This window comes from Peromyscus maniculatus, chromosome 18, assembly GCF_049852395.1.
Source record: "Peromyscus maniculatus bairdii isolate BWxNUB_F1_BW_parent chromosome 18, HU_Pman_BW_mat_3.1, whole genome shotgun sequence".
Taxonomy (NCBI): domain Eukaryota; kingdom Metazoa; phylum Chordata; class Mammalia; order Rodentia; family Cricetidae; genus Peromyscus; species Peromyscus maniculatus.
This window is the reverse complement of record NC_134869.1, coordinates 18124477-18136689: the sequence shown is the minus strand read 5'-3', so window position 1 is coordinate 18136689 and position 12213 is coordinate 18124477. Positions and strand designations below refer to the sequence as shown.

Genomic DNA, 12213 nt, shown 5'->3' with positions numbered 1-12213 from the left:
TAATTCTGAAGTCAGTGCTCAGAACTTATTCTGAGCTATGGAGGACCCTGGATTTCTCTCCCTCCAGTACTTTCCCACAATGCAACCAATGCACAATTTAGCCCATGTATCTGATTGAATCCATCAACGTTTTCTAGACCTTTCTCTGTAACCACTGGCATTCTTGAGCATGTCATTAGAGTTGAACTTCTCTAAGCTCAGCTACAGCTGAAATTGTTAAGTTCATTTGCCCATTTGCTATATGCCTTAGCACACTTTCCCAGAGACTATAAGACATTTTAAAAACAATTTCCCCATGGAGCAGGTTCTGAAAGCTCCTTGAATTCTCATACTAGAAGTTGATCTCTCTAGTCTCTTTTTTCTGAGAAAAAAGCCTAAATCTATCCTTTTTACTTAGCTGACCCCTAAGCCTCCTGTTTTATGAGAAGCAAGGATTGCGATGGAAGAAGTCAGTGCCAAGTCCCATTTGATTCTAAAATCATTCTTTCCATTTGTCAAATTTGTAGGTAGATAATGTTTCTGTAGCAATGTATAGTGACTTGTGATTCTGCATTTGGTTGAATGTCACAAGCAAAGACTTTTATCTAAATCCTGTTTCAAAATAAGGGCAGACTTTAGGTTGGAGATCAGGTATTTGGGAGCTACTTAACTACATTGCTTGAATAGACTTGCTGTTCCAGATGGTCCCACTCTCTGCTCTTACAGCAAGGGCTTCTACATATCAATAAGAATCAGTGCTCCTGCCATGGTTTGAATAGGAATGGTCCCCATAGACTATGTGTTTGAATGCTTGGTCCATAGGAGTGGTGTGGCCTTGTTGGAGTAGGTATTGCCTTGTTGGAGGAAGTGTATCATTGTGGATGCAGGCTTTCACATTTTATGTGCTCCAGCCACACCCAGTGCAGCAGTCTCCTTCAGCTGCCTGTGGATCTAGATGTAGATCTCTTAGCTCCTTCTCCAGTACCATGTTTACCTGCATGCCACCATGCTCCCCACCATGTTGACAATGGACTAAACCTCTAAAAATGTAAGCCAGCCCTAATGAAATGTTTTCCTTTATAAGATTTGCTGTGGTCATGGTGTCTCTTCACAGCTATAAAACCCTAATTAAGACAGCTTCCAAGGATTTTTTTGTTGTTGTTTATTTGAAGTGTTAGAAATTGATGAAAGACCGGGAGAAGAACCACAATTTTATATTGGAAATTAATAACCCGAGTCACATCATTCAATATGCAAAGGATCTTTTAGTGCTGTCTGATTTGTTGCAAGAATAAGCATCAGCATTCTAAGGTATATTTAGGGAATGCCAATACACATATGAGTTTCTAATGTTCATTGTTGATTTTGTTTAATTATATTTATTTATGTATTTCATGAATGATAGATTTTTTAACAAATATAAGTACTATTTAAACTAAATATTAATCCTTGATATTTCTAAAAAATTTTATGTCTTTAGATTTTTTCCCAAAAGATAATGAAAACTCACACTGTCAACTTTTGAAATTTAGAGATGAGTACACTCTTAGCATGATAAAGGTAAGCCTGAATATTTCATTTTTTTCTTCAAATCATGGTAAATTGTTTATCAAAAATGCTCACTATACAATAGGTATTTTGCATGGTGTTTTAATTCTCATATTTCTATGATATAGGTATTAATCATTTTTTTTACTACACTGTTTCATAAAAAACAAAACAAAACATAAAACAAACTAAGGTTGCCAGGCTTTTAATCCCAGCACTTGAGAAGCAGAGGCAGGTGGATCTCTATAAATTTGAGGCCAGCCTGGTTTACAGAGAGAGTTCCAGGACAGCCAGGACTACACAGACAGAGACCTGTAGATATAACCAACCGTCTTATTAAATAAGAAACACAGAAACAATGTAAAAGAGAAAGCCGAGAGGTCAGAGCTCAGAGCTAAAATCTCACCCTGCCTCCTGCGGTCCCAGCTTCCCGAAAAGAGAGCTATTTCCTGTGTGTAAGTCAATTTTCCAGTCATTCTGCCTTCTCATTGGTTATAAACCCAAACACGTGACTGCCTCGTCACTGTCTGAATGTACAGCCCCCTAGGTCTTAAAGGCATATGTCTCCAATGCTGGCTGTATCCCTGAACACACAGAGATCTATGGGATTAAAGGCATGTGCCACCACTGCCACACTCTGTCTATGGCTCTAATAGCTCTGACCCCCGGGCAACTTTATTTATTAACATACAATCAAAATCACATTTCAGTACAATTAGAATACCACCACAGAAACCCTGTCTTGAAAAATAAAAACAAGAACAACAACAATACACACACACACAAACACATACAATAAAACAAAAAAACCAAAAAATCCCTAAGGTTTAGACAATATATGGAATTTACTAATGTCATTCAGATAATAAAATATAGATCTGGGAATAGGATTTATTATTATTTTTTTACTTATTTAAAAGCTCCATGGTTTTACCCATTACACTAAATTACTTATAATAGTCTTTGCTTTGTAAATGCAAATTTTTAGATATCTATTTCTTTTCTAATTTATTTTTATTTTTTGAGACTATAATATAATTACATCATTTCCCCCTTCCCTCTATTCCTTTCAAACCCTCTCATACACAGACCCACTTTGCTCCCTTTCAAATTCATGACCTCTTTTCCTTTAATTGTTGTTACATATATGTGTATATAAACATATATTCCTAAATCCATAAATACGACATGATCAGTCTGTGTGATGTTACTTGTATGTTATGGTTTCAGAGTTAATCTTTAGCATCAGGTAATTCATTCGTGTGCTCTGCCCCAAGGATGACTAATTCTCCCCCACTCAGCATTCCACAGTTGCCTGTAGTTCCTTGTGTAGAGATGAAGCCTCATGAGCTTTTCCCCTCCCACTAGCACAGCTAATGATGTCTTCCTTCAGGTCCTCAGGCTTCCATGCTGATGAGATTTCATGCATGCAGCTTCTCTCGTATTTCTAGAAGACACACTCTCACAGTACCTTTCCTGGCCCTCTGGCTCTTAAGATCTTGCTCCTTCTTCATGTCCCCTGGGTTTTGAATGCAAGAGCTGTGTTTTAAGTGTTTCATTTGGGATGGGGCTCAAAAGGTGGACAACTCTGCATTTTGATTGGGTTGTGATTTTCTGCAATGGTCACTGTCTATCACAAGGAGAAGTTTTCTTGATAAGGAGTGAGGACTATACTCATCTGTGGGCATATGGACAACTGTTTAGAATGTAGTTAAGGATTATTGTCCTGGTTTAGTATAGCAGCAGTTGCAGGGTCTCTTCCAAGATCCATCAGTTCACTAGCCCTGGGTAGGTTGCTAGGTTTCCAGCACCACATGTGATTTTCATCTTGATGAGCCTGTCTTAAGCTCAATTAAAGTACTGTTGGTTACTACCTAGGTATGTGTACCACTACTGTGCCTTTAGGGAAATCCTGCCATAATGGTTGTTGTTGTGGTTCATAGACATCATAGTTGGGTAGGTCATTGGTTATATCCTTCTCTTCGAAGCTTGCATGGTACCCTTTTATAGTACTGTGAGAGCTAGTTCTCCAGGAGGAGGCTTTTAGATCCAGCCCACTGTCAAAAGTACATGTTGAGACCAGTTGTTTGAAAGACTGTCTTCTGCCACATTGATTCTGTTTACAATTGATTGTATATCATAAAATATCATTACCTCCATATTACTAATTAAGTAATCAGAATTTAACTTGGAATACAGTCTGCCTTCATTATGGATTCTGTCTGCTAATTAGCCCATTTGCTAGCATTTACTTGTAACTTCAAAAAGCACATTCTTGACATCCATACTTTTATAATCATTTTGGACATGCTCAGTATGTCAAAAACATTTGATCATAAAAATATATATGCACCCAGTATGTATGTGACTGACCATGATGGAAGAGATTTTTCACTGATGCTTTGTTTTCTCCCTCTCTTAGACTGCCAGGTGGCCCTTCTGCTTCTCTGGTCTGTTAGTACAGGTTGAGTGACTCTTACCAGAATCTTCAAATTCTGTGGGATTTGGTAATATTTGGATAGATGTCACTGCTTGAGCATCCCTAATCTAAACATCTGAATGCTTCAGTATCTGTTGCTTTTTGGAATGCCATGTCAATGCTTAAAATATTTTAGCTTTATATTTTTGCATTAGTAATCCCCAAATATGTGCTATATCCCCTCACTGTGTTTCTGTTGTCAACGAGTTTTGTGATATATAATATTAGTCCCTCATGCAGAATATTATGATGATATGTAGGTGGATTTTTCTGTCCCACCTGTCAGCTCCCAAATAACTGACATGGAGACTTCTTATTAATTATAAATGAACGGTCAATAGCATAGGCTAGTTACTAGCTAACTCTTACATTTTAAATTAACCCGTATTTCTTATCTATCCTCTGCCACATGGTGGTACCTTCTTTCAACATAGCACGCTCATCTTGCTTCTCTCTGTATCTGCTCAAGACGCTCCAGACTCTGCCCCTCTTCTTCCAGCATCCTCTCAGCTTGGCTCTCCTGTCCATACTCTACCTGTCCAGCTATTGGCCACTCAGCTTTTTCATTAACCAATGAGAATAATACACATTTGCAGTGTACAAAGTTTGTCCCACAGCAATGGTGTCTCGTGTTTGTGATGTGCCTTAGAGAGAAAATAGATACACCATATAAATTTTATTCAGTCATGAGCTACAGCTCTTTTGTGTGTGAACTCAAGGTTAATGAAGAGTTGTCAAGAGTGAAGCTTTGTCTCTGAATTTGAGTGACCGTGTGGTGCTCTTTCTTTAGTCAATTTTACTGATGGAGGCTGAAGACAGGCTCAACTGCCTGGTGTCTGAGATGGAGCATCAATGTCACAAGCCCCTCTGTCAGTGCTCTGTTGGGGAGCTGGAGACCATGGTGGAGGCCAGACTTCAGCTGGCAGCAATTGCCCTACAGAGACACCGGGCAGCATATGGGTGAGTCTCCTGGAAGAAGAGGAATACCACCTCACCCCCTCGCCCTTTCATCCTCTCACCCCTCACCCCCTCCTCCTCTCATTCCTCATCCTCTCACTCCCTCACCCCCTTATCCCCTCATCCTCTCACTCCCTCATCCTCTCACCCCTCATCCTTTCACTCCTCCCTCCCTCATCCCCCACACTCCACTTACCCACTTAACTCCTCCCCTTCTTCACCCCCTCAACCCCTCTCCCCCTTCTTCCCTTTGTCCCCTCACCCCTCACTCTCCTTACCCACTTACCCCAAAAGTCCCAGTTCCCTGTCGTTTGGTGGCAGTGGGAAGTTGTTTATTCTCATTTGTTGAATATTCACATTTTATAAGTTTTGGAGAGTCCTAGATCTATAGGGGTGTACTTATTTTTAATTATTCACAGGGTCTTAAAATTAATTTTTACATAGAACACATCAGTTTTCCATAAAGAAATTCCTTTATTAAACATACTAGGTAGGATGTTTAATATCATATATAAAATGAACAAATTAATGGTGCTTGACTTTTGTTTATTTTTTAACAAGAAATTCAATTTTTATAGTTTTTTAAACACATAAAGGCTTTGGAGTATTGTTTTTTTCTTAAGCACCAAATAAAAATATGAAAAGAGGCTTAAGAGATTGTTCAGCAGTTAAGAATATTCTTCCAGAACATCCAGATGGGGTGACTACCTGTAATCCAGCTCTGGAGAATCCAGTGCCCTCTTCTGGCCTCTTCAGGCTTCTTCAGCCACTGCTGTACGTCACACACACACACACACACACACACACACACACACACACACACACAAAATTAAAAAGACAAAGAAGATCTGGGTTTTAAAAAGTAGCATCATCTGACCTGTTGAAGGCTGGACTGTGTGAGACCCTGTTGAGGGCTGGACTATGTGAGACCCTGTTGAGGGCTGGACTGTGTGAGACCCTGTTGAGGGCTGGACTGTGTGAGACCCTGTTGAGGGCTGGACTGTGTGAGACCCTGTTGAGGGCTGGACTGTGTGAGACCCTGTTGAGGGCTGGACTGTGTGAGACTCTGTTGAGGGCTGGACTGTGTGAGACCCTGTTGAGGGCTGGAATGTCTGAGAAGCTGATTATTTAATGCACAGTGTATCAGAGCTTTTATTCATCTCGGTCATTGATTCTTTCATTAGCTGTCTCACTACCACACTCTGGTTTAGAGACTGATGGTGCAAAGGCACCTTTATCCACGTGTTCACAGCTATGTATACAATAGCACTAGTACAGAGAGCCTTTATACTCACAGAAATAGTCTTCCAGTGGGTTTCCATGCCACTGGTGATAAACACATCTGTATCATGAAGTCCTCGGACACATTCACCAGTGGTTTGTTTACTAATACATATGTATATATACTTGTATCATTCACTGAAAATAGTTTGGAGCATTGACACTATGCTGAGCACAGGTGAGTATGTGTAACCTGTACAAAATGCGTAGTAGTGCTGATGAAAACCCTCTGGTCAGGAAGCGTATCTCCTAACAGATGATAAGCAGGCTGCTAATGCTCTTCAACCATAAGTGAGTCAGCTGCGTACCATGTCTGAAACCATAAGCTCCAGGAGGCCATCAGGAGTAGGGACATTGGGCTTGAGGGAAGAGAAAGAGTTCTTTGAAGATGAGGTACTGTGGCTTGATAGAGTTGAGTGGTAGACTGTGTGTGTATCATGCCTGAAGCTCAGGATTTAAGTCCTATTATTTAAAGAGATAAAAAGTTATGTGTTGTAACAGAGAGTATGGGTCAATTTTTATGCTCACTGCGGACAGCCTTTGGGTTCCACCACTCCCCTTCTGGTACCCAGCACCTGTGTGAGCAGGTAACAAGGATCAGTTATGCCACTCTGGTGCTGGTAGGATGTTTAGACTCATGATCCATGTATAGGAACCCTTACCCAAATGCCACCATCCAGCAAGCGCCATGAAACTAAAACAAACCAGCTCCTTTCCCCATTCTCTCGAGACATAGCCAAGCTTTCCAGTAACCTACCACACTCTCTCTAGAAGGCCTAGCTCTACACTCAGCAGATTCACACATTGGCTTATGTACATTGTACATGTATTTTATTCCAGAGACAGAATGAGGGGTAATTTTTCCATTTCTAAGCAGTCATGAAAAATCTATAAGCTCTCTGTGGAGCAGTGGTTCTCAGGGAATGCAGGTGACTGGCAATGTCTGAGACCTTTGGAGGTGGGGGTCTGAAGACTGAAATATTCTGTTAGAACTAAGATGTGATGATTACCTGACTCACCGTATTATGCATGGATGCTGCCAAAACAACTCTAAAACTCTGACCCCTCAGCATGAATCACAGAGTGGGAAAAAAACTATGACATTATAGACGTTAATATTGCTCATGTGCAATTAAAAACAAAAACAAAAGCCAGCTGGGGTCTGGAAAGATGACTCAGAGGGTAAGAGCACGTTCTGTCAAGCCCTATGACCCAAGTTCAATCCCTGGGACCTGCATGGTGAAAGGAGAGAACACACACACACACACACACACACACACACACACAGAGAGAGAGAGAGAGAGAGAGAGAGAGAGAGAGAGAGAGAGAGAGAGAGAGAGAGAGAGAGAGAGAGAGAGATTAAAGCCAACTGCATTTAATAATGCCTTTGGTGAAGAAGCAGATGCTGTGGCATTTGGAATCTCTTCCCTACAGTGTGGACCTTCCCAGGCTGGTGGGATCTTCAGTGGGCTGTTTGTCTGGGCATTCCTGCAGTGTACCAGTGCTGATGGCTGTCTTTCAAAGGAACACATGGGTGATGGAATTGAGAGTTGAACAAGATGCTCTTTTCGTGGAAGACCATCTTTATTTGAAAAAACAACTGACAGACTGTGGCTGTTCAACTTGGGATATTTGGCAGACATTTTCTTGAAAACGATTATGTTACTTCTAGGAACAGATCTGGTAGTATCTGTTCCCTGTGATAGAATTTGAACTTTCAAAGGAACATCTGAATTTTGGAGAATATGTATTTGTCACACGAACATGAGAGTTTGGTTATATGAGTGGTAATATTCATGGAAATATTTTTTTGAAGTATATAATTAAGTATTTCAATAATTGATGTATTTACATAACTCATTTTTCCAGATGACTAGTGCTCAGTATTTCAAAATCTTTGTGAGTCCAGCAGAGCAATAGGTTTCGATGTAGGAAACCTTCATCAGTGTGTGCTACAGGATTCTATATGGCTACAAACATTTAAGAAACTACCAAAGGAAAATGTTTGTAGTTATCTAGAGAGGCCAATTGGGGGCCGGGACAAAGGCTCAGTGGGCAGAGCGCTCTCTGAACAAGCATAAGGACCTGAGCAAAGATCTCTGGCGCCCCGGTAAAAAGCCTGGTGGTATGCACTTGTAACCTAGTGTGGGAGTGGGAGGGAGCAGAGATAGGAGGATCCCCAGAGCTTGCTGCTCAGTCAGCCCAGCAGGTCAATGAGACCCATGTTCAGTGAAAGAACTTGTCTCAATAAGGTTAAAAAGTAACAGAGGGGCTGGGCGGTGGCGGCGCACGCCTTTAATCCCAGCACTCGGGAGGCAGAGCCAGGCGGATCTCTGTGAGTTCGAGGCCAGCCTGGTCTACAGAGTAAGCTCTAGGACAGGCACCAAAACTACACAGAGAAACCCTATTTTGAAAAACAAAACAAAAGTAATAGAGGAAGCCACAAGACATTGACCTTTGACCTCCACATGCATGTGTGCAGGTGTGCATGCACATCTGCACACACACATGTATATTCACAAACATATACTCACACATACACCATGCGCATATGTAGACCCCAAAAGGAAAGAAAAAGTCTCCTTGTGTGAGGCTTAATCTTCTTTACTTTAATCAAAATAAAATGGGACAATAGACTGATGTACCAGCACAGAGAGGTTTTCCTTTATTAGAACAACCAGTAAATAAAGCCATGGCAGCCTCTGCATTCATGTTTTGGAAAATATTTTTTTTGTGTAAAATGTATTGTTTCCTTTAATATGTAATGACTTATTTTTTATCCTAAAAAGTCAATATTAAATAACTCAATTTCTGATATCTTAAATGTTGACAGCACTCTTTAGTGGGCCCAATAATTTTACATACACTAGTAGTTTTTAGGGGTGGATAGTGGTGTTGAGATTAAACTTGAGCTATGGTAGTTTAGAGCGATAGTACATTTATGGCCATCATTATGCTACAGCTTATTGGTAGGGTTTGAAACTGTATTAATTACAGGCTTAGGCTTAGACTGTTACTACTAATCACAAATGATTTCCCCTGCCAGAGTTTGAGGGGTGAAGAAACTTTTACTATATGATTGCCAGTACGCTCTTTTCCTCAAACTATATCTCTGAGAGTAACTGCAGACCTAGAACATACACACGCATGCACGCATGATTGCACACTTTCTGGTCATTACCTTCGTTCTTTACCTGTCCTTAGATATTCTATTCTCTTTTGGTACAGAGGATGTGAGTGATGAGTGCTTTTTCTTTCTTCTTTTTTTTTTAATGAGAAAGGAATGGGAATGAGAAATTGTGAGATATTCAGGAAAGGGCTGTCATAATAGAGCGTTAATTTGAAGACTAGGCAGATGTGTGGTCGACGTACGCCAACTCTGCCAGTGTATCAGAACACTCCCATTTTAAATCCATGAATGTGACCCCTGGGGGAGAAAACCTGAAGAACCTTTGGTGCTATTGCATCTGCAGAGCAGTCTTCATTCTGGGAAGGTTACTGTCAGGATGAGTGAGTTTTTCTTTTTGACCCCCTGACAGGCTTCTGTTGGGGGCACTGCTGAGCGTGTTGGACAATCCCTTTCCAAATGATGGTCAGCCTGACATTTGCTGATACTTCTAATAAAATTATGTGTCAAGGAAATTGAAAGGCACTTCCCCTGGGGTGACAGGTAGAGCAAGCTGCATGGATTTTACGAGACTAAACTGACCATTTTTGTCACGAATGTTAATAAGAAATAAATGGGATCAAAGCTTCCCACACTGTATTTCTCCTTCTGGACTCTCTTTCAGAACCCCGCCCTTTTTATGTTGTTTAAGCAGATGTTTGTTTTTTGTTTTGCTTTGTTTTTAATTTGTGGTCTAAATGGGAAAGCATCCAAGCCTTTTGCTTTTCTGACAAAAATGAAATCTCCTGGGATTTGAGACTTCAGCCTGGCTCATATTTCTGGACTTCTCTGGCTAGTGCAGTGGAGGAACTCGGCATTCTCCATTGTGCAGTTGCTGATGCTTAAATGTGGTCCCTGGAGGTGGTGCCATGGAAACGCAGCCCTCTGCGGTGGATGCTAACTAACAATGTCTCTCTGCAGTGGTATGAGTAAAAAATGTTCCCTGTAGGCACATGCGTGTGAACACTTGGGCTCTAGTTGGTGGTGTCCTTTGGATTATGGGACTTTTAGGAGGTGGAATCTTGCTGGAGGAAGTGTGTCACTGGGGGTGGGCTTTGGAGTCTTAGATCCTTGCCCACTTCCTGTTTGATCTCTTTGCTACTCTGTGTGGATGAAAATGTGATCAGCCAGTTTTCTGTTTCTGCTGCCGCACTTGCCCTGCCCATGTATCCCTCTCCAACTGGAAACCGGGATAAAGCCTGTCTGTCCTGAAGTTGCTTTTTGTCAAGGTATTTTCTAGCACAGCAACAGGAAAGTCACCAAAATAAGCTCCTTTAAAAGATAATTAGCATTAGATGGGGTGACAAAGTAGAGTCCTCATGTAGGCATTAGTGACTTTGTAAGAAACATGCCCAAGCAGGTGCAAGCTCGTCTGTCTTGCCATGTGATATTTTGCTATGCTATAATGCAGCAGGAAGCCCTCACTTCCCTTGATAGGTTGATGACCCTGCCAAGGGAAGAGTGGTTCTCAACCTTCCAAATGCTGAGATCCTTTTGTGGTGATGTATTGTGTACCCTAATAAATTGTACCTGAAGATCAGAGGTCAGAACAAGCACTAGATTAAACATAGAGGCCCAGGCAGTGGGGGCACACGCCTTTAATCCTAGCACTCAGGAGGCAGAGATCTATCTGGATCTCTGTGAGTTCAAAGCCACCCCGGACTACATGGGATTGACTCAGTCTAGGAGAGAAAACAGAGAAAACAAAACTAGGTGGTGGCACAAACCTTTAATCCCAGTGCTTGGGAGTCACATACCTTTAGTCCCAGAAAGCGATGGCTGGGCAGAGAAAGGTATATAAAGTGTGAGGAGACAGGAACTAAAGGCTTTTCAGATGAGGAACCCCTTTCAGTTAGAAAGTCTTTTCAGGCTGAGGAGTTGATGAGGTAAGAGGTGGTGGCTGTGCCTTGTTCCTTTGTCTCTCTGATCTTTCAGCATGTACCCCAATATCAGGCTCTGGTTTTTTTTTTATTATAAGACCATTTAAAATTTGTGTTATACCCTTTGGCACAGTTCCTCATGTTGTGGTGACCCCCCCCCATAAAATTATTTCACTGCTACTTCATAACTATAATTTTGCTGTTGTTATGAATCATGTAAATATCTGACATGAGAACCCCCCAAAGGGGTCGCCACCCACAGTTTGAGAACCACTGCTCTAGAACAATGGACTAAGTGTACTTTTATTCTCAGCTGCAACAGAAAACAAATTAAGCAACCCAACAGTACCAGGTGGGTTATGATGTATGGCATGTCCTATGTTTTATACAGTTTCTTTGTTATCAGTATTCCAAACCTCATAAGCCATTTCTCTTTAAATGAGAACCCAGGCTTTAGAAGCAGAGGAATCCACGGGAATGGTCGCCACTCTCTTCTTCCAGGGTGAGGTGTTGGTTGTGAGGCGCCAGCCTGTGAAGCTCCCCAGCAGCAGCAGGGTGCCCTAGAAGTGTGTAGCCTTCAGGGTGGGAGATGGAGCGAGGGACTGTGGTGTGACCTCGGGTAAACTGAGGCCCAGTCAGGCTCATTGCTCTTCTTGCTTGTTTCCTTTTATTTTAAACAAAAAGCAGTAACATTAATCACAAACATCACCTTAGACCATAAACAGACGACAATGTGGCAGATGTTTCCATGGCCCGGCAAACTTTTAGGAGCTCAGTATTCAATAATTGCTAAAAGATTGGAGAGCTGCTTAACAATTTAGTGAAAATAGCTAAATAAAAATAAATCTGGCCTCTACTGTTTCTCTTGCCAAATCGATAAACTGAGGATGCCAATAGTAAGCACGTGTTTGCTAAATACATCC

At 41.4% G+C, this 12213-nt stretch overlaps 1 protein-coding gene across 1 annotated transcript in view; it reads left to right on the top strand.

The window, feature by feature from the left end:
- Cfap54 (cilia and flagella associated protein 54) overlaps positions 1-12213 on the top strand; it is a 297311-nt gene that overhangs the window by 184368 nt on the left and 100730 nt on the right. Inside the window, exons 50-51 of the mRNA XM_042263184.2 lie at positions 1460-1539; positions 4797-4966. Of these exons, the coding sequence (XP_042119118.2) occupies positions 1460-1539; positions 4797-4966 (250 nt within the window). The remainder of the gene's footprint in view (positions 1-1459; positions 1540-4796; positions 4967-12213) is intronic.